A 23336-nucleotide genomic window follows, 5' to 3' on the forward strand; every position below is an offset into this window, starting at 1 on the left:
GAGGTTCTGGACTGTAGGAAAATAGACTACGTAATTGGAAGCCAAATGTGTTCCCTAGGAAGTAGAGCTATAAGGCCAGACTGCTGATAATTTGGTCCCTTAAATATGTGTTTAGCCTTAAATGTATTACAGTCATCATATTTCTTCTCTCTCTGATTGTTGTGTTCAAAATATTTGAAGACAGACAGGCATGGTGACTCACACCTATAGTCCTAGCACTTTGGGAGACTGAGGCAGGAGGATTGCTTGAAGCCAGGAGTTCAAGACCAGCCTGAGCAATGGCAAAACCCTGTCTCTACAAAAAATTTTTAAAAATTAAAAAATAAAAAATTTGATGACAAAAGAAGACAAATTATTTCTGAATAGGTAAATGTCATAACTATCACTTTAGTCATGGCCTTAGCAGTTCATAGATCTCTTGCTCTGGTTATAAATTCATACCTTAATTTTTAAAGTCACACATAATCCTCAAATAACCTGATTTGTCAAATTAAAGTGTCAAAGAGTGGTAAGGAACCATGTCATTTAGTCCTTCCCAGTTAGTGGATTTAGTGTTCTAAAGGTTTTCAACCTTTTCCCCTGAAGAAACACACAATAAACGACATTCACTTTGGCTAGGCGCAGTGGGCTAATACCTGTAATCCCAGCACTTTGGGTGACTAAGGCAGGAGGATCATTTGAGGCCAGGAGTTTGAAACCAACCTGGGCAACATAGTAAGACCCCATCTCTACAAATAATAATAATAATAAAAACTAGCTGGGCGTGGTGACTCACACCTGTAGTCTCAGTTACTTGGGGAAACTGAGGCAGGGGGATTGCTTGAGCCCAGTAGTTCAAGGCTGCAGTAAGCTATGACCACACCACTGCACTCCAACCTGGGTGACAGAGTTAAGACCCTCTCTCAAAAACGAACAAAAAATTACATTCATTTGTGTAACACTTTGATATGGGGACTGAAATAAAACCTTGAAAATGTTGCAGGAAGTAAAGCTACTGTAATAATGAGTAATTGCTACAAATATTGTATAGGGGATCATTACTTAATTTTGGGCTCAACATTGCTAAGAGACTGTTTAATCATGGTCAGTTCCTGATACGCTAATTGTCACTCTAGGTTATTCAGCATATTTGGAATGTAAATGAATGAATGTGACACAGTTGTAGAACTGACTTTGAATCTGCTATAATTTATGTTTAAAAAGTAAATAGTTTGTTGGCTTTGTATTTGTTACAAATTGCTTGCAGTATTTAATCTGTCACCTGATGATGACAAAATAGTACTAATTCCAGAAGGCAGTTAGAGGTTAGTGATAATGTGTATTTTTTCCCCATCCAAGTTCACAGACCCATGAATTCTAGTTCCCTGGCTAAGAACCTTAGTAAAAGGTTTCAGGAGATTAGCCCAAATAGTCCAGACTAGGATCTTGGAAAAAAAAATATACAGGAATTTGGAATGGAGATAATACATAACAAGAGTTTTGAGCACAGGCCTACACAGAAGAGAATCAGCAAAGGCAGGATAGGACATGTATAGGAGGGCAGAGCCAGGAGAATTACAAGGAAATTTGCTGGAATCCTGTCAGTCAGACCCCCAGATTCATTTATGTGAACCCATAAATTCCCTTCATGGTTTAAGCTATTTTAGTTGGGTTTTTATATTATTTGTAGGTAACGAGAAGATTCCTAATGGATAAACTGGTCCAGAAGAGATTAGCTAGGTACTGTGAGCCACAATAGGAGCTGGAAACCTAGTATTCATTACTCTAAAAATAAGGCCAGGACTGTGATGCTCCAGAATCCTAAGGACTCTGAGGAGATGCCTCAAGCCACTGGAGAGAGTGGGAGGTTATGGGTTGGGGGAGGCCATGGCTCTGGCTTGGGCTCTTCACCTTCTGATTTAACTGGAAGTTTCCCGTTTTATCTGTTTTATTAGTTTCCATGTAATATTTAGTTTGAGGATAAGCTTCTGGTTTTTAGATGGGTTTGAAACACTGGGACAGACTTTCTGGGGACACTTTTGCAGTTCTTGTGGCATGGAGGAACATATCTTCAGAATAACTCTAAGCATGTGGCAGAGAGCGTAATCAGGACTCAGATGTCTTATACCTAGAAAATTACCATCTTTTCAAACAATAACCATGCAAGTCAGTTATTACCACATGAGAAGGAGGTTAAATAACTTTCCTAGGATCACATTGCTAAGGGACAGGCTCAGGATTAGAACCCAGGTCCATCTGACTCCATCCTTTTCCCCCTACTATATGATATTTAGCTAGTAGATTATGATAAGACACATTTTATAATATTTTCTAAATATTAGAGTCTCATCATTTCTATTCATTGCTTCTGATTTTAGAGGCTAGAGGAAGGGGAAAATATGGTAGTGGTTAGTGAGAGACTCAGCCAGATACACTCTGAGTTGGGTATGTCTTAAAAAGGTGAGATTTCAAGAAGTACATAGCAGTCTGCATTATGTAGGAATGATTTATGGTATTAAGTTTTCATGGAGCTCAGAAGATCTTTTGCTTTGTAGCATATAGTGGAAGGACTCGTGAAGTATTTTTAAAATGCAATTTTATTGATAATTAATCATTTGTTATGACCTAGAAAAAGATGATCTATCACCGCTATTTACATGTCATGGCAAATAGGAGCCTCCTAAAGATTTTAGAGCTTTAAGAAAATCCCAGTTAAGATTACTGCCTAAAATTATATGATGTGTATGTTAAGAATGTGGAACTATCACATTCTTATTTAAAGAGATTTGAATTTACTAAACATTTCTTAATTCTGTCATTACTTGTTTATACATAGTACCTATTTTTTACACAGTGATATTTGGTGATTTGATTATTCTATGCATTTTTTTTCTGTTTCAAGATGACTCGAGGAGAACTACATCTAGTGCTGTAACGGAAACTGGCCCTCCTGCAATGCCAAGGTTACCTTCCTGCTGTCCTCAGCACTCACCATGTGGAGGGTCATCACAGAATCTCCATGCATTAGGACATCCTCATACAAGTTGCTTTCAGCAGCATGGTCACCATTTTCAACATCACCACCACCACCACCATACTCCACACCCAGCTGTCCCAGTTTCTCCTTCCTTTAGTGATCCTACTTGCCCTGTGGAAAGACCTCCACAAGTACAAGCACCTTGTGGAGCAAATAGTAGTTCTGGTACCAGCTACCATGACCAGGTATGTGGAATTTGATGAGTCAGTCTTTCTTTCCTTCTTCCCTCCCTCTCCCCTTCTCTCTCTTTTTCTCTTTCTGCCTCTCCCTTCCTTCCTCTCCTCTTTCTCTTCTTCTTCCTTTCTTTCTTTTTCAGATGGCTGCAAAGCCCAGTGTGACGAAGTAACCACTTGAGCTAAAGCCATTCCACCTTCCTTTTTTTATTGTGGTGCCTTCAGGAGGAGGAAAAAAACCCTAATGATAAATATTATACTAAATAAGTCATATTCTTAAATGCCTGATTGAGTGGTCTGTGTTTTTTTTTTAATACCTAGGAATTTCATATGGTCTAAATTATTGCAACTAATTGAGTGGACCCAGGGATGTGGGAAATCAGAAGTGATGCTTAATCTAAAAATCACTTTTTTTTTTTTTTTTTGAGACAGAGTCTCATTCTGTTCCCTGGGCTAGAGTGCCCTGGCGTCAGCCTAGCTCACAGCAACCTCAAACTCCTGGGCTCAAGTGATCCTTCTGCCTCAGCCTCCTGAGTAGCTGGGACTACAGGCATGCGCCACCATGCCCAGCTAATTTTTTGTATATATTTTAGTTGTTTGGCTAATTTCTTTCTATTTTTAGTAGAGATGGGGTCTCACTCTTGCTCAGGATGGTCTCGAACTCCTGAGCTCAAAATGATCCACCCGCCTCGGCCTCCCAGAGTGCTAGGATTACAGCCACCTTGCCTGGCCTAAAAATCACTTTTTTATTCCGAAATGGTTTTTTGATATTTTTAGTTACATACAGTTGAATCTGATCTTTGGGACTTTACAGTGTCAGTCTAATTCGTGAAAAACTGGAAAATTCTCCCAGTTTTTTCCCTTCTACCTTCTGCTCTAGAGCTCATTATAACCTCCACTCATCTAGAAATAAACAGTTTTCTCAGATGCACACCTGTAGCATGGTTTCTCTGGAGCAGATGAGGTTTTTAGTTTATGGAGAATTAAAATATCAGCAAAAAATTTTAATTAAGTAAATTAGTTGATATTATTAGTGAATCCTTGAAATGTCAAATATATTAAATTAGTTTTGGTGATCACATGGAGTAAATGAAGCCAGGTATTATATGCTACTTTAACTTTTGTTATATCATCTCTTTACATGTTGTGGGTAGTTGTGGTATCAGTCTGGGTGTCACATACTTTAAAACCAATTTTCTCTGTAGTTTCAGGAAAAAATTATAATTTCGACATGTAATCTGATACCAGAAAAGCTAGAAAAAGTCAAAGAGAAAATCCAGAGCAACTGCTTTTCTATATCACCTGACCTTTCCTAAAGTACATGCTTCATCTTTTAAAATTTTAGTGGTTGTTTCTTTTGGGTCTGACAAAAATAATTAAGAAGAAGAGATTTTTCTATTAATAAAGATAGCTGCTATTATCAAGAGGAAATTTGGAAGAGTTTAATAGGGAATAAAATTAGATTTTAGATGTTATTTTCATTCTGGTAACAGTTCGGGATATTAATTAATTGCCTGGACCTCTTCTGTATCTTGGGAATGAGGGAGCATGAAGAAGTTCTTTCCAGGCCAGCCATGGTGGCTCATGCCTGTAATCCTAGCACTTTGAGAGGCTGAGATGGGAGGATCGCTTGAGGCCAGGAGTTTAGGACCAGCCTGGGCAACATAGGGAGACACTGTCTCCACACACAAACACAAAATTAAAAATTAGCCAGGCGTGGTAGTGCGTGCATGTAGTCTCAGCTGCTTGGGAGGCTGAAGCCGGAGGATCATTTGAGCCCGGGAGTGTGAGGTATGATCACACAACTGCGCTCTAGCCCAGGCAACAGAGCAACATCCTGTCAAAAAAAGAAGGATCTTTCCGGCAGTCTGAACGAAAGGACCTGCTTAGAAATGTAACTTACTGTTACTGGAAATTTGGGTTGAAAGGAGGCTTTATAAGTGTAGTAGGAAAATGGTGAAGAAGTGCATCTACCAGCTTCTCATACATTCATTCATTAACGAGCTGCCAAAAGTCAGGCCTCTCATTGACAGAATATTCTGTTGTAATTAATAAAATAATACAGCTGGTTTGAGAGATCAATTATGTGTACAATGTTTTCTTTCAACCTGAGTCAGTTAATTATAGGTAGAATTTCTTTTACAGTTCTATTCAGTGTAAAATATACGTAACCTATTACCCTTCTCTAGATAGAGGTATTTGGATTGCAGACAAAATTTGAGAAGAATCAGTAGCATCCCCAGGCATTCTGTGGTGATAATGGGTATGAAAGTGAAGAGAGTGAGATTTTTTAAGGTAACAGTTTGAGACTCATAGATGTTTGTAGGGCTCTAAAATTAGCCACATACTTAGGAGATAACTTCATATAGTCTCTTCACTTGAGACCTGTTGGGGTACAGCAGGAAATTGAGGAATGGAAGAAACAGACAACTGATCTGAGGGTTTGTGATTGTGTAAATGTCTTATGGTTGAGTGCCAGATTGTGCATAGGCAAAGAAAAATTAGGCTTGCAAACAAAGAAGTTGCAATAGTCACCTGACTCTCTACACAATAGCCCTTATTGCTTGCTTTTATGTGCTGTGACACGCATGTGTACGCGTGTGCACTTTTTTTTTTTTTTTTAAGAGACAGGTTTTGCTATATTCCCCAGGCTGGCCTTGAACTCCTATGCTCAAGCAATTCTCCCTCCCCAGCCTACCCAGAGTAGCTGGGACTATAGGCATGCACTGCCATGCCAGGTGGCCTTCTCTTTTGATAGTTTATTAATAATTAGCATGATGCATCATTTATAATCTATGTAAAATATTGTCATTTCCCATCTCTGTACCTAACTTGCTTACACTCACTTTTCTTTCTAGACTAAGAATTGAGTGAACTGTTGGAATTGTGAAGAAGACGGTTCTCGTTGTTTTTTCCCTTTTTTTTTTCATTCTTTACTTTAACTTTACCTTCAGTTCCTTCCAGGAACTACTTTACTCTCTGAGAATGTTCTTAATCACTGACTAGAGATGAAGCTAAGATGAAATTTGTCACCTTTATAAGATATTGATATTCTAGTCCATTTGACAATTTTAGTGTAAATAGAAAAGTCGGGAAAGGATTTGAACCATAAACATAAATTCATAATCTCACAGTATTATTCTTAAACCTTAATTACCAGAATTGAGGACATACATTCTATTTTGCAACTCAACAGAAAGAGGGCATTTACTTAACTAATTGTAGACATACAGTATAGAAGAAGAAAGGAGCTCTTCCTTTTCTCCTTGACAGCTTCTGCTGTATGGTCATCTCCCTTCCCCTTCAGCATCCAAAGTTCCTTTTGTTTCTATTATCCCCTGACCCTAGAGTCTGTTGAAAGTAGAAAGGCCACTGTGGGTCCTCTGAGGACAGCTGAGTGACCTGGGTTTCTGACAAATGCATTGTCCTGGCTTTCTTCATCTATAGTCCCTCAGCTTCCTGTATGAAATAGTTCTTGTATATAATTCCATATATAACATCAAATCTTTATTTTCTTTAATCACATTTTGAAGAGTGCAGCTACGCTGAACCTAAGCAGTTACCTTGTATTTAAATTACTTAAGAGTACAAAGAGCAATTCTCGCTCTGTAATCTGCTCTAGAGTAGAAGGTAAAGATGTTTTACTTTGGACTTTTTAAATGCTTTTAGGGGAATAAATTACTGATGAGTAGAGATTGAATCTAAACTCTGGTTTATTTCCCAACTTAGTAAATGGGACTTCCCTAAAATCATATTCCTAATACTGGCATACCTTGGAGATATTGCAGGCTCAGTTCCAGACCACTGTAATCAAGTGAATATTATAATAAAGTGAGTTACATGAATTTTTTGGTTTCCCACTGTGTATGAAAGTTAATGTTTATCCTATACTGTAGCCTAGTAAATGTGCAATAGCATTGTCTAAAAAACCAAATATACCTTAATTTAAAAATACTTTATTGCTAAAAAATGCCAGCAATTCATCTGAGCTTTCAGTGAGTTGTAATCTTTTTGCTGGTGGAGGGTTTTTACAGTCTCAATGTTGATGGCTGCTCACTGATCAGGGTGGTGGTTGCTGAAGGTTGCGGGGTGGCTGTGGCAATTTCTTAAAAGTAAAACAACAATGAAGTTAGCTGCATTGATTCTTCTTTCTTTTTCTTTTCTTTTTTTTTTTTTTTAAAGACAGAGTCTCGCTTTGTTGCCCAGGTTAGAGTGAGTGCCGTGGCATCAGCCTAGCTCACATCAACATCAAACTCCTGGGCTTCAGCGATCCTCCTGCCTCAGCCTCCCGAGTAGCTGGGACTACAGGCATGCGCCACCATGCCTGGCTAATTTTTTCTATATAGATTTTTAGCTGTCCAAATCATTTCTTTCTATTTTTGGTAGAGACGGGGTCTCACTCTTGCTCAAGCTGGTCTCGAACTCCTGACCTCGAGCGATCCACCCGCCTCGGCCTCCCAGAGTGCTAGGATTACAGGCGTGAGCCACCCCGCCCAGCCAGATTCTTCTTTCTTGAAAGATTTTCTGAAGCATGTGATGCTTTTGATAGTATCTTACCCACAATAGAATTTTCAAAATTGGAGTCAATCCTCTCAAACCCTGTTGCTGTTTTATCAACTAAGTTGATGGTCTATTCTATATAAATCCTTTGTTGTCATTTCAGCAATCTTCACAGCATCATCAGAATTAGATTCCATCTCAAGAAACCACTTTCTTTGTTCTTCCCTAAGAAGCAACTACTCATCTATTCAAGATTTATCCTGAGATGGTAGTAATTCAGTCACATCTTCAGGCTCCACTTCTAATTCTTGTCCTTTTGTTATGTCCATTAAATCTGCAGTTGCTTCCTTCACTGAAGTCTTTATCCCCTTAAAGTCATCCATGAAGCCTGGAATCAACTTCTTCCAGACTCCTGTTTAATGTTGATATTTTGACCTCTTCCCATGAATCACAAAATTTCTTAATGGCATCTAGAATGGTGACTGCTAGCTGGGCACAGTGGGTCACACCTTTAATCCTAGCACTCTGGCAGGCTGAGGTGGGAGGATTGCTTGAGCTCAGGAGTTCAAGATCAGCCTGAGCAAGAGTGAGACCCCATCTCTACTAAATATAGAAAAATTAGCTGAGTGTTGTGGCATGTGCATGTAGTGCCAGCTACTCAGGAGGCTGAGGCAGGAGGATTGCTTGAGCCCAGGAGTTTGAGGCTGCAGTGAGCTACGATCATACCAGTGCACTCTACCCAGGACTACAGAGAGACTCTATCTAAAAAAAAAAAAAAGGAAACTAGAATGGTGACTCCTTTCCAGAAAGTTTTTAATTTACTTTGTTCACATTAATGACAGAAATCACTATGACAGCCTTATGAAATGTATTTCTTAAATAATAAGAGTTGAAAAGTTAAAATTACCCCTTAATCCACAGGCTGCAAAATGGATGTTGTGTTAACAGGCATGAAAACAATGTTAATCTCCTTGTACATCTCCATCAGAGCTCTTGAGTGACTAGGTGCCTTGTCAGTGAGCAGTAATAATTTGAAAGGAGGTTTCTTTTCTGAGCAGTAGGTCTCAACAGTTGGCTCAAAATATTCAGCAAACCATTCTGTAAACAGATGTGCTGTCATTGGGCTTTATTATTTTCTTCATAGAGAAAAGGTAGTATAAATTTAGCATAATTCTTAAGGGCCCTAGATTTTCAGAATGATAAATGAGCTTCAACTTTTAAGTCACCAGCTACGTGAGTCCTTAACAAGAGAATCAGCCTGTCCTTTGAAGTTTGAAGCCAGGCATTCACTTCTCTAGCTACAAAAGTCCTAGATGGCATCTTCTTCCAATAAAGGGCTGTGCCATCTGCAAGGAAAATCTGTTGTTCATTGTAGCCATCTTCCATAAATTAGCTAGATCTTCTGGATAACTTGCTTCATCTTCTACATCAGCACTTGCCGCTTCACCTTATACTTTTCTGGTATGGAGACAGCTTCTTTCCTTAAACCTCATAAACCAGCCTCTTCTTGCTTTCAGCTTTTCTTCTGCGGCTACTTCACCTCTCTCTGCCTTCATAGAATTGAAGAGCCTCGTTCTGGATTATTAGGCATTGGCCTAAGGGAACATTGTGGCTGGTTTCATCCATCCAGACCACTAGAATTTTCTCCATATCAGCAATAAGGCCTTTTCACTTATCATTTGTGTATGCATGGAGCACTTTTAATTTCCTTCAAGAACTTTTTCTTTGGATTCACAACTTGGCTAATTGTTTGGTGCAAGAGGCCTAGCTTTTGGTTTGGTCTGTCTCAGCTTTCGATGTGCCTTCCTCACTAAGCTTAATCGTTTCTAGCTTTTGTTTTAAAGTGAGAGATATGTGATTCTTTCTTTCACTTGAACATTTAGAGGGCCATTGTAGGGTTATTAATTGGCATAATTTTAGTATTGTTGTGTGTCAGGGAATAAGGAGGCAAGACGAGAGAAGGAAAGAGAGGAGAACAGCCGGTTGGTGGAGAATCAGAACACACATTTATTTATGGGCAGGGTTCAGGGTGCCCCAAAACAATTATGATAGTAACATTAAAGATCACTCATCGGAGAGTACCACAACAGATATAATAATAATGGAAAAGTTTGAAATATTGTGAGAATTAACCAAAGTATGAGCATATGCTGTTGGAAAAATGGTGCTGATAGACTTGCTTGATACAAGGTTGCCACAAACCTTCAATTTGTAAAAAAAACTCAGTATCTGCATAGTACAATGAAACAAGGTATGCCAGTAAAAGGAATCAGTGGGTTAATTTTTCCTGTCTTTTTTTTTGGACAAGTGAAGAGGGTTTGTTTACACTATTTGTTTACACTATTAAGAGTTTCACTTGAATGCTTGCTCTATAGGGTTTGGGATAGATAAGTTTTTACTTAGAAAATTAATGTTTTCAGTTGTGTGACTTTGTTTTCTAAAGGAGTCCTAAATTACTAGTCAGGATTTAGGGGTAAAGGAGAATATATAAGTATGATTTTAAAGTTTCTTTCTCTCTTTCTAAGATGTACATATTGTGTAAGAATAGACTTTAATAATTATAAACTTTGCAGCTGGATGCGGGGCTCACGCCTATAATCTTAGCACTCTGGAAGGCCAAGGTGGGAGCATCACTTGAGGCCAGGAGCTCTAGACCATCCTTAATTAGCAAGAGTGAGACACCATCTCTACAAAAAAATAGAAAAATTAGCTGGGCAGGGTGATGCGCGCCTGTAGTCCAAGCTACTTGGGAGGCTGAGGCAGGAGGATCGCTTGAGCCCAGGAATTTCAGGTTGCAATGAGCTATGATGGTGCCGCTGTACTCTACCCAGGAGACAGAGTGAGACTCTGTCTCAAAAAAAACCAAAAACAAACAATTTTTTATGTTGTATGATCTTATGCTTGATTTTTTAAAATTGATTTTAGATTTTAAGTATAAAACACTACAGTTTTCACAGTCCAAAATATACTTGATATATACAAGATATCCAAGTATTTTCTTGGTCAGCTCAGTAGGTCTTCATGCTGAAATCTTACTATTTTCAAATTAATTCAAAGATTACATTTTTCTTGGGTGCATTAGAAATACTTTTATAATATAACATGAAATGTTGTGACCAAACTTTAGACAGATAAAATATAGTTTTTTTTTATACAGCAGGCATTGCCAGTAGACCTGAGCAACAATGGTATCAGAAGTCATGGAAGTGGTGGTTTTCATGGAGCATCTGCATTTGACCCCTGCTGCCCTGTTTCTTCTTCCCGAGCCGCAATCTTTGGCCATCAGGCTGCTGCTGCTGCCCCGAGTCAGCCATTGTCAATAGATAGTTATGGATCAAGCATGGTGGCCCAGCCCCAGCCCCAGCCCCCTCCACAGCCCTCTCTGTCATCATGTCGACATTATATGCCACCTCCTTGTAAGTATAAATTTAACAGGCAAAAAACCTAGAGGCATATAAATGAAGCATTGTACATTCCTCCATGACATAGCCTTTCATTAATCCTAATTCATAAAGTTTTAGTATTTACTTGACTTAGGATTAGGGTGTATTTTTCCCATTTTAATATCTATGAAACTGAGGTGCATTGAATGGAAGTTTTAAGGAACTTAAACTTATTCTTTAGGAGTAACTGAAGAACTATAAAATTTACATAGTATTTCTAGGCACAGTAAATTTTGTCTAAGAATTCTCAAGCAGTTAACTGAGGCATAAGAAAGAATTTGACAGCAAGCTTCGGCAGTTGGAAAAAGGATTTTATACTCACTTTGTGCAGGCAATTAAAATAGAACCAGGTGTGGCTTTTCTAAGACATAATAGATATCATAAGAAATGATAAATACCCTTAGGCTGTGTAACATATTTATTACTTTGTTAAGTCATAAGCTGATAATCAATTGGAAGCTTAATAAATAATTTGATAATAAACACTAAAAATTCATTCCAGGTATAAACCAGGAAATTAGCAAGGAAATTTGCTTTGATTACATCACAAGAGATAATTTTCAGTTATACATCTTCTTAGATTTCTTCTTCGACCCCAATAATTATAGAACTCTATTTCCTGCAGACAGCTACAATCAAACCAGAATTTGTACAGTAAAACTGGTGATACATTATTTACGTTTTCAATAATGAAACTTAAAATGTGAAGTTGGAAAACAGATTTAGAAACAGGGCTAGTTTTTGCAAACCATTGACCAATGGCCAAATTCTGGGTATGAACACTGGTATGATGTACAGGCTGTTTTGTAATAACTTGTTGGTATTCATCTTTAATTGATCGTCTTTTATTAAGAATTTAATGTGTGGTTTTCTACCCCTCCCCTTTAAAAATAATATACCGAGGCCATTTATAAGTCCATTCTTTTTTTAATGTCCTAATAAATAAATGTTTTAAACTGAAACTTGTTTTAATTTTATCCTAAAAGTATCTCATGTACATTCTAAAAAGTTCAAACTTCACAATGATATAAAACGAGAAGGTAAAACCTCTTTTTTCTTACATCTCACTAATATTAATACCTCAGCAGCTGTTCACAGCTTATTATAAAATCTTTCAGAAATTTTCTTTGTACACACACATATATAAATGTTTCTCCTTAAAAAAAAATGGGGGCCGGGCACAGTGGTTCATGCCTGTAGTCCCAGCTACTTAGGAGGCTGAGGCAGAAGGATTCCTTAAACCCAGGAGTTTTAGGTTGCTATGAGCTAGGCTTACGCCACAGCACTCTAGCCCAGGCAACAGAGTGAGACTCTTTCTCGAAAAAAAAAGAAAAAATGGGATCATACCAAACATTCATTATTCGGCCTCTTGCTTTTTGTTGTTTTTCTTTTTGTTTTAAAATTTAACAATGTATCTTAATTGTTTGCTCATTGGCACATAAAAATCAAGCTCATTGGTTTTTGATACCCTTATGATACTTGATTATATATTAAATCAGTCCTCTGGTTTAATTTGATAGACATTTAAATTTGTTTGTAGTTGTGTGTATATGAGTTTATCTTTAGGATAACTTCCTAACAGTCAGATTGCTGTGTCAAAGGGATAAACTTTCAAATAAATAGTGTTAAATTTTTTTCCAAGCATTGAGGTTGTGTGAATAAGAATGAAGGTAGGGAATTTAAATTGTATTCACTTGTGTTAGAGACATTTTGATAACCCTTTTTTGGACTCCTTTTCCTATGTGGTATGTGTATATAATACACACACAGTGTACTCTCTCCTCCAGTCTCCCATACTTCTTTTTTGATACATTTCCAATATTATTTATTTATTTATTAAATTTATTTTTAGAGACAAGGTCTCGCTGTGTTGCCCAGGCTGGTGTCGAACTCCTGGGCTCAAGCAATCCTCCTGCCTCAGCCTCCCAAGTAGCTGGGACTACAGGCATGTGCCGCCATGCCCAGCTTCCAATATGCTTTAATTCACATGTGAATTTTTTTGTTCAAATTAAACTAAGGAAGACAGTGCAGTGTAGTAGAGCACTGACTTTAGAGAGATCTGAGTTTACCTCCCAGGTCTGAGTAATAAGCTTAGTGACTTAATCTCTCTGTCCTCACTTTCTTCACACTTCTAAAGTGTAAATAATTCTTAATGGCTATAAATTGTCATACTTTGACCCAAGTACATTAACATGCATACCAATAGGACAATAAGAACATGTGTCCTTGCTTTTGAAAGATTTATGGTCTTGATGAAGTGATAAAACCATTGTACTAGAAATGCTATTATTTAAAAGTTTTGCTATCTTGTTAATAAGATGTATTGGTAAGATATATAAATAAGGCCCAAACACAGTGGCACAAGCCTGTAATTCCAGCTACTTGGAAGGCTGACGCAGAAGAATTGCTTAAGCCCAGGAGTTTGAGGCTGCGGTGTGCTATGATCATGCCTGTGAATAGCCACTGTATTCAAGCTTGGGAATATGTAAGTAAGACTACTTATGATTAATCAGTAATTGGTTGGTATACACTTAATAAAAAAAGCTGTAAGAATTCAGTGAATAAATGTTGGAACAGATCATAATATTGCATCTGCAAGTGATATGTTGAACTTTTAGGAAGCAATATCAAGAACAATTTTTTTTTTTAAACTGGCAAGAGCAAAATAAATAAAGGAAGGGAAATGATGTAGGGGAATGCAAAATGTGTCACTCTTTGTTAATGGTTAGCAGCTTGTTTTGTTAGACAAACATTGAATTAAAATGATGCCTGAAGAGTTAAATAAATTGATTCATTCTGAAGCAAAACTAAGATTTTGAAATATTTGTGAATATTGTCTTGCATAATGACCACAGAAATAGAAAACTTCGAAGTGTAACTAGAAAACATGCTGTGAATTTGAGGAAGAATAGATAATAAAGATCAAACATGTTGAATCCTTTTTTTGTGACCAAGAGGTACTTAGCTTTGTGCCTTCTTAAAGAGTAAAGCATTGAACTTAAAACATAACTTTTACAAAGTTGGTTTAAAAATTTGTCTCACAACTTATATTGAGTTTCTTTTAAATACATGCTAACAAGGCATCCTTTGAAGATACAGAGAGTAAGTTACGGTTACCTAACTTTCACCCCTGCTGAATGACTCAAAAGCATTAAAAATTGAAGAAAACCTTTCTGTGATGAAACTAGAGAATGGCTATTGCTCCGTAGCAGACTACCAAGAATATATTCCAATAAAATGAAATTTGGACTGAAATTTAAAGAGGAGACAAACATTTTTTTACATACGAAGTAGTTGGAGGTCTCTCAGAGGAAGAGAGATGTGTGTTCCTCAGAGGGATTTTTCAGCAGTTACTTTGAAACATAAAGATTTGGAATGATGAAGAACCATCTTGTTAAGGGCTTACTTCCATGTCAGTTTCTTGGCAAATATACCCCCTTCATCTTAATGTAGCATGGGAAAAATAATATGGGTCAGGGAGAAATAGATAATTTGGAAAAATATTTATATCCTCTTATGCTAAAGCTTCCATATATACAAAGAAGACTTTTTAGTCTTTAAGAAAAAGGCTAATAACATAATAGGCTAAGAATATAAATAGATAATTCTGAGAAGAACAAATACGTGGTCAATAAATAAAAGATTTTTTTTCTCAGAATCCCATTTATTTTAAAAATTTAGTGACTCTGTGGGGTTAATCATGTGCTGTTGATGGAAATATTAATTATGGCAACCTTTTGGGAAGGGTGTTTTGTCATTGGGCCTGAATTTAAAATGTTCTTTCAGACTCACAACAGCTTATAGGAGTTTATGCTACAAAAATGATCTGTGAGTATGTGTGTATGTATACATGGACATATATGAAAAGAGTGAACACAAGAAGGATCATATACATAGACATTTATCACAGTGTTTGGGTTACTTGCAATTTTTATTAATGGGGATTTCTTCAATAAATTTGGTACATTTCCTGTAATAGAATGTTATGACACCACGAATGGAGTAAAAGTGTATATATTGACATGAGAGGATATCTAATATTATCAAAGAAAAAAGCAAGTTGCTTGAGCAGATTTAAGCACTGATAAACTATTCAGAAATTAAATATGTGCTAATATGTTAAACAGTACAATGGGAATATCTAATAACAATATATACTTAACTGCCTGTTGGCTATGTAACATACTTGAAATGTTTTTCTTGCAGATGCTTCTTTGACGAGGCCGCTTCATCATCAAGCTTCTGCCTGCCCCCACGCTCATGGAAACCCGCCTCCTCAGACTCAGCCACCACCTCAAGTGGATTATGTTATTCCTCATCCTGTACATGCTTTCCATTCTCAAATATCTTCTCATGCAACATCTCACCCTGTGGCACCTCCACCTCCAACTCACTTAGCCAGTACGGCTGCACCAATCCCTCAGCATCTTCCTCCCACGCACCAGCCAATTTCACACCATATTCCAACCACAGCACCTCCAGCCCAGAGACTGCATCCTCATGAAGTGATGCAGAGGATGGAAGTTCAAAGGAGGAGGATGATGCAACATCCAACGTATGTTTTACAGTTTTAAAATGAAAATCACACTTGCTTTTTGTTCTATTTCCATTGGTCTTTTAAAACTATAAAGCCTAGTTGGGTGAGGTGATGCATGCCTATAGTCCCAGCTACTTGGGAGGCTTAGGCAGGAAGATCACTTGTGCCCAGGCGTTCAAGTCCAGCCTGCACAACACAGTGAGACTCTGTCTCAAAAAATAAAACAAAGCTATGAAGTCTTTAGAAATGATGTAACTGTACTAAATCCTCAGTTCTCTAGGAAATTGATTCTTTGCTTAGCAGAATCTTCCTCTGCCTTTTCCTGAATTATAGGTGTTGACAAAACAAGCTTATATGAAATCAAACCACTTTCAGCATACGTCCCAGGATCATTGCTTTCTGCAAACCAATTTTTTGTTTGTTTCTACAGTATCCCATAGTAAAGTTAATATTAAAGTTGATCCTAAGGAATAAGATCTAAAGATATCAAAGATTTGATTTAACTTATTATATTTATTATATGTCACTAACCAGAAAAAAGAAAAGTATTAATAGAATTTTTAAAAACTGACATTGGAGCCAGGTGCAGTAACTTGCACCTATAATCCCAGCATCTTGGGAGGTTGAGGCTGGAGGATCACTTGAGGCCAGGAGTTCAAGACCAGCCTGGGCAACACAGCGAGACTGTGTCTCAAAAATATAATAAAACAAAACTGGCGTTGACTAATAGTCTTAATTTATTTGTAAATTTAAATATTAAAATATCCCCCCAAATTTATTTCTTTTGATAATTTGGGATCTGATTTTCTAATTCAGGGCAGCAGACTCTGTTGGTCTAATTCTACCTGCCTATTTTTATAAATAAAGTGTTATTGGAAAACAGCTCCATTTGTTAACATTATCTGTGCCTGTTTTCACACTAGAAAGGCTGAGCTGAGTAGTTGCAATTGAGACCATGTAGCTTGTAGAGCCAAAAATATTTCCTGTTTTACCCTTTACATAAAATGTTTGCTTTTAATACTTTAAAATTATACTCAGGATCTCTGACTATTACTGCCATTCTAATATATTACTCCTTTATATAAAAAGTTGTCAAATTAATGGTCATATTGTCTAGTGGCTAGCAAATTATTTGTTCTAAATCATTAAGGGTAAACATGCAAACTCTGCAAATTAGACAGTAGAAAAGAATTAGAGTATAAAAATCCCTGGGACTAAGTTTTCTTTAGTGCTCTTTGTTTAGAATTTTGTGAACATTTGTGTCTGTAAATTTAAGTGAATTTTGGAAGCGTCAATACAATATACTGGGAAGCAGAATAAAGGGTGTGATTGGAGCTAAATATCATTTTCCTAGGTGTGTTAACGTATACTACATGTATTTTGAGAAAAATTCACAAGGTTATACATTTTTTCTCTTACACATTTATTCATTAAAATAGTTGACTGTCTTTATGATATAAGAGTGAATGGGCCAGTCACAGTGGCTCATGCCTGTAATCCCAGCACATTGGGAGGCCAAGGGGGAAGCATTGCTTTGAGGCCAGGACCAGCCTGGGCAACATAGCAGGACCCCGTGTCTACAAAAAATAAAAAATATTAGCCGAGCATGGTAGCCCTTGCCTGAAGTCCCAGCTGCTCAGGAAGCTGATGCAGGAAGTATCCGTTTAGTCCAGGAGTTGGAGGCTGCAGTGAACTATGATCTTGCCACTGCACTCCAGCCTTGACAACAGAAGAAGACTGTGTCTCAAAAAAAAAAAAAGTGAATGAAGAAAAATAAAAGTTTCCATTTTCTTGCTTTATTTGTTTGTATAAGATAACTTGTTTGTACCAGAAACATTTACTTCGGGGAAGGGGGGAGCAGTTAATTTTTTAAAATTTTATTTGTATTCAATTCCTATTATTCTCATGTTTAAACTTTTGTAAAGAAGGTATACAAGATGGTGTTAAAATTGCCTTTTTCCTTTGATATTTGAATTGGAGCCATTGGAATAAATGAGCAGTTAGAATCTGTGGAGGAGGTTACAATTTCTTGATATTTTATTAAATAAGTGTACGTTTTATAATTTTTTGACATAAAATTAATTTTATGACTAATCTGTAGATGTTTATAATGTTCTAGATTTTTTTCTACATAAGAAATAACCAATTATTCAATTATTTCCAGTGGTCTTTTTGTGTTCTGTGTTTCCAGGCGGGCACATGAACGCCCCCCACCCCATCCACATAGGATGCACCCAAACTATGGTCATGGGCATCATATTCATGTGCCTCAGACTATGTCTTCACATCCTCGACAGGCTCCAGAAAGATCTGCCTGGTTAGTATTTTCTTTAATTTCAAAGCTGTGCTCAGCAGCTTTTTGTAAAATGCTTTGTAGTGGAATGCCGTACAGAAGGATAATGTGGAGAAACCTAATCCCCCGTTTAGCCAGGAGACACTACCTCTAGCCAAGTAGAAGCCTGGAGAGGAAGGAGTAGGAGCTTGAGTTCTGGGACAGGGAACATGTCGAGGAGTAGAGCTTTTTTTCTTTAAGTTTTATTTTATTTTTAATTGACATATATATTTTGGGAGTACAGTGATGTTTTGATATATGTATATGTTGTGGAATGATCAAATTAGGCTAATTAGCATATTTATCACCTCAAATATTTATCATTTCTTTGTGGTGAGAACATTTCAAATCCTCTTTTAGCAGTTTTGAAATATATAATACATTATTGCATAGAACACCAGAACTTCTTGTATAACTGAAATTTTGTATCCATTGACCAATATCTCTTTGTGCATTCACTTCCTACACCGCCACCTCTGGTAACCAAAATTCTGCTCTCTACTTCTATGTGTCCGAGTATTTTAGATTCCACATGAAAGTGAAAAGAGTACACCTTTTGTTTTTCTGTTTTTCAGGGGTGTCTGCTACCAGAATTAATTCCCTAAACTGATACTACTGTTCACAACTTGTTTATCTGACCCCCACCTTTGTACTCTAATTTGCTCCAACACCTCCAACTCCTGCCATTTACAGGAGAAATTCAGCCTGCATTCTCCTAGGCTTGTGGTCTTTCCTAGAGAAACAGAAGCAGATTTTCATTAAATTTTCTTTCTGAATCTGTTGTGTGTAGGCAGTCATTGATGATCTTGATCCACAATGACTTTTGAGGCAGAACATAAAATGAGAATGAATAAATGATTTAGCATGTACGGATTTTACCTTTTCTAAAATTTTATTTACCCTGTATTATAAGGTGTAGAAGAGTTTGCTATTCTAATTATCCTTGATGTCAACAACCAGGAGATGATTTCCAACCAACAAAAGCCCGAGGAGCACCTATAACTTTCAGATAAACCAAAAAAGTAAACTCTATTTTCTGTGCTCCTCATGTAGAACCAGGCTTTTAGATTAGAAGGGACCTTAGGAACCATTCCTTATATTTCCTTCCTTTGTAAGTTGCGAAAGCAAGTATAAATGCTTGTTCCTCATGTTCCCAAAATTGAGTTTTTTCAGCTTTCATTTCTGAAATAAATTTGAAATTATTAGTTAAATCTCTTGTGCTAAATTATCCTTTTCTCAGTTTTATAAGCTAAGAAATCTTAGATTACTTTTTAAAGTGTAAACATGCTCCCATTTCTGTTGATAATAAAGAGACTGTAAGGAGGACTAAAGTTAAACTATTCTCATCCTTTGTCAGGGAACTGGGAATTGAAGCTGGAGTGACTGCAGCTACTTACACACCTGGTGCATTGCATCCTCACTTGGCCCATTACCATGCACCCCCTCGACTTCATCACCTACAATTAGGAGCTCTTCCTTTAATGGTAAAATAGCAAATTTTCAAAATTGTGACATGTTCTTCTAAAAGCAATCTTTCTTTTCTAAATTAAATATTTTATTGAAAATATTTTAATATATTAGTTGTAATAGGTGTTTTCCTAGATTTTGAGAATAGTTATTCTTTTTAGATGGCAATTGTGCCATAAAAGGGGATTTGACGTATTAAAATCTGTATTTGTAATTTGCATTGTAAGATGTACTCTTCATGTACAAAATGTTAAAAAAAAAAAAAAGAAAGAAAATGTTTTCTGTATACCAAGACAATCTTGATCCACTGTCATCAGGACATGTGCTTTAGTTATTTTGCCATAAGTAGTAATAGATGTGTTCTGATGCATTCATACTTGACCTTCTAATCTGCCGAAGGACTATCCTAATTCTCTACATTTGAATTGAACCGGTTCAGATTTTGTTGATACCAAATTAAGTGCCAAAGAACAAGTTCAGCAAACATTTATTGAGTTTGCTATTTGTAATACTTACTAGTTATAGAAGTGGTACAGAACTGGGAGTAGTTTTTAATCTTGTTACGGGTAGAGGTACTGCAGGGACGGCTTCAGAGAAGCCTTGTTGTACATGTGACTTCCAAACAGGCTTTGGGTTTTGGAATGGTGCTCTTGCAGAGATTGCAGCATGTAAAGAGCTATCATATAGCATAAGCACTGGGAACTCCTCCTAGTAAATTGGTGTTCTAGTTCCTAGGGGTGAGAGTCAGGCAGTAATAAGAAAAAAAGCTGCTCTGCCAAGAAACTGGAACTCAGGAACCCTTGAAGGAGGAATGTCCTGATCATGTTTATACTTTTAGAGTGATTTGATCAGATTGTAATTAAAAGGACCACCTCCTCAGTTATGTAGAAAATAGATTTAATCGTGGGAAGAAGGAAGCCAGTTAATGCATTATAGTAGAAGAGGTAAACATTGATGAATACCTGAACAAAGGCAATAGCAATTGGCATAAAAGTGATGGGACACATTTGAGTAATATTTAGGATGACTCTCAGATTTCTAGCTTGGCTTAAAAGGTGTATAGTGGTGACATTCAGTATGTTGGAGAATGTGAGATGAAGGTTTGGGGAAGGGGTTAGGTGGGTTAGGTTTTGGACATACTGAATCTAACATCATATCAAGATTGAATGTCCAGTAGGAAGTTAAGCTTATGGTATGGATTTCCAAAGGTGTTTAGAGTAAAGATATGTTGATGATCTGTCAATTTATAGTGTTAAAATCCATGGAAGAGGATTAGATTTTCAGGGAAAATGTATAGAATGACAAGAGGGTAAAAAAACCTTAGAGAATTATATTAATAATGCATTTGAATGATAATACTGTACTTAACAAAGTATTCTGAGTTGAGAAACAAACTCAGAGTAATGTCGAAAGTACAACTGACCCTTGAACAATGCAGGGGTTAGGGGAACTGACCCACCACACAGTCAGAAATTCTAGTGTGACTTTTGACTCCCCCAAAATGTAACTGCTAAGTCTACTCGTTTAGATAATTTCAGAGGTAGGAGTTCCTTTCTGATTTCCTTGGAGATGTGTAGGAGATTGGGTTATCTGGTGAGTAATGTTGATCTTGGTTGTAAGAAAAGTTGCAGATAATTTAAATAATAGGCTACTTGAAGATTAAAAGTTATTGGTTACTTATTTTAAATTCTTTTCCACTTATGAATTGTCTGTTAAAGGTGTAACTCCTGCTTTTGAAGTATGTTGTGATTCAGTCGAGGCTGATTAAAAAGTAATGTTAGAGGCCAAGCACAGTGGCTCATGCCTGTAATCCTAACACTCTGGGAGGCTAAGGCAGGAGGATCGCTTGAGGTCAGGAGTTTGAGACCAGCCTGAGCAAGAGTGTGACCCCTTCTCTACAAAAAAATAGAAAAATTAGCAGGGCATGTTGGCACAGGCCTATAGTCCCAGCTACTTGGGAGGCTGAGGCAGAAATATTGCTTGAGCCCAGAAGTTTGAGGTTGCAGTGAGCTATCATGATGCCACTGTACTCTAGCTGGAGCAACAGAGTGAGACTCTGTCTAAAAAAAAAAAAAGAAGAAGAAGAAGTAGCAATAGTAGAGATTTATTTATAAAGATAGAAAAATGGTGTTCTATCCCAGAATCTCCCTTTTCTAATACAGTCGACTCTCAGTGTTCATGGTAGTTAAGTTCTATACAGTTGCTGCAAACACTGAGTTATCGAATATGGAACTCCTAGGGAAAATATAGGGTTAGATTACTGCAAGCCTCTGGTCGCAACAACTAATCAATATATTATCTGGTCTTATGTGTGTTTCTGTTAAAAAACAACTTATTTAATATATATTGTTGATTCATTAACATTGAACTCTTAGCTACACTATAACTCATGCCTGAATGAAACTTATCTAACACCTATTCCTTGCATAAGGCATATCACATCCTTCTTGGCTAAGGAACACTAGACAGTACTTGAGCATTATGGTTGGGGGCCATTTTAAACAACAGAATCACCAACACAAAGCACAAAAATGTGGAAAACCTGGCACTAAGCAGACCACAAAAAAGATAATTTGTTTACAGTGTGAACTCAAATAAGAAGGCAGAGCCTTGTTCTACCACGGTTTGGAATACTGAGTTGCATGTTGGGCAACTCAAATTTTTGGCCACTGTGCTCATGTCCCCACATGACTGTGTAAAAATTAAAAATGTTCATTTTGGGGTTACAAACAGATTTTAGCCTGTAGGCCAATTCACAAATACAGAATCCATAAATAATGAGGATTGACTATCCTAATAAAAAGTTAGAGAATGTTAAAATTTTCACTAACAGAACCAAGCAATAAAAGGTGTAGGGTACTTTGGTTGTTAGGAAGCCCGAGGAAGGGAAGTAAAAACTTTTATCCTGAAGTTAATTTTTGTTGGAAAATTATGCACATTTTTATTTGTTAATACTGTTTTAAGTAAAGCCCTCTGATATTGACAAGATCTTATGAAAATAGTTATCTTTTCAAATTGTGCTACTAAGAGCATCAGGCTTTAAGTTTGGGTATTTTAAGAGTTATTTTAGGCTGGGTGTGGTAGCTCACGCCTGTAATCCTAGTATTCTGGTAGGCTGAGGCGGGAGGATCGCTTGAGCTCAGGAGTTTGAGACCAGCCTGAGTAAGAGCGAGACCTTGTCTCTACTAAAAAATAGAAAGAAATTAGCTGGGCAACTAAAAATAGAAAAAAAAAAAAAATAGCTGGGTATGGTAGGCACACCTGTAATCTCAGCTACTCAGGAGGCTGAGGCAGGAGGATTGCTTGAGCCCAGGAGTTTGAGGTTGCTGTGAGCTAGGCTGATGCCATGGCACTCTAGCCTGGGCAACAGAGGAAAACTCCATCTCCAAAAAGTAATAGAGAAAAAAAAAAGTTATTTTATAAGTGATTTTTTTTTTCCCAGAAAATTACAGGGTTATAAATGTTTTGGTTACATGGATTGCTTTTGTGCTGCTTGAGTCAAAGTTATAAGTGTGCCTATCACCCAGATAGTGTACATTGTACCCATTAGGTGTGATTTCAACCATCCCCTCGTTCCACCCAAGTGATTATAATTTAAGAGGAACCTAACCGTGTTACAGAATGCTTAGTTGAAGTTATATGTACTGATTGAAGTTGAAGTTTATGAGTAGTTGAGTGGAAAGCATTGAGGGTCTTCAATTATTCAATGGTTATAGTAAACCACAAGTCTATTCTTAATTGATTTAGCCTGTTTTCTTCTATTAAAATAGGTTCCTGATATGGCAGGCTATCCTCACATCCGTTACATTTCATCAGGATTGGATGGAACATCATTCAGAGGTCCTTTCAGGGGCAATTTCGAGGTATG

The 23336-nt window shown here is 37.1% G+C and overlaps 1 protein-coding gene across 12 annotated transcripts in view; it reads left to right on the forward strand.

The window, feature by feature from the left end:
- RNF111 (ring finger protein 111) overlaps window positions 1–23336 on the forward strand; it is an 87006-nt gene that overhangs the window by 57950 nt on the left and 5720 nt on the right. For 7 of the 12 annotated variants that reach the window (XM_045530329.1, XM_045530319.1, XM_045530384.1 and 4 more), the window contains 6 exons: window positions 2882–3201; window positions 10847–11105; window positions 15339–15687; window positions 17834–17986; window positions 19359–19485; window positions 23239–23331. In XM_045530329.1, the coding sequence (XP_045386285.1) occupies window positions 2882–3201; window positions 10847–11105; window positions 15339–15687; window positions 17834–17986; window positions 19359–19485; window positions 23239–23331 (1301 nt within the window). The remainder of the gene's footprint in view (window positions 1–2881; window positions 3202–10846; window positions 11106–15338; window positions 15688–17833; window positions 17987–19358; window positions 19486–23238; window positions 23332–23336) is intronic. The other 5 variants (XM_045530409.1, XM_045530393.1, XM_045530415.1 and 2 more) reach the window with 3 other exon arrangements.

This window comes from Lemur catta, chromosome 1 (genome assembly GCF_020740605.2).
Source record: "Lemur catta isolate mLemCat1 chromosome 1, mLemCat1.pri, whole genome shotgun sequence".
NCBI classification, from domain to species: domain Eukaryota; kingdom Metazoa; phylum Chordata; class Mammalia; order Primates; family Lemuridae; genus Lemur; species Lemur catta.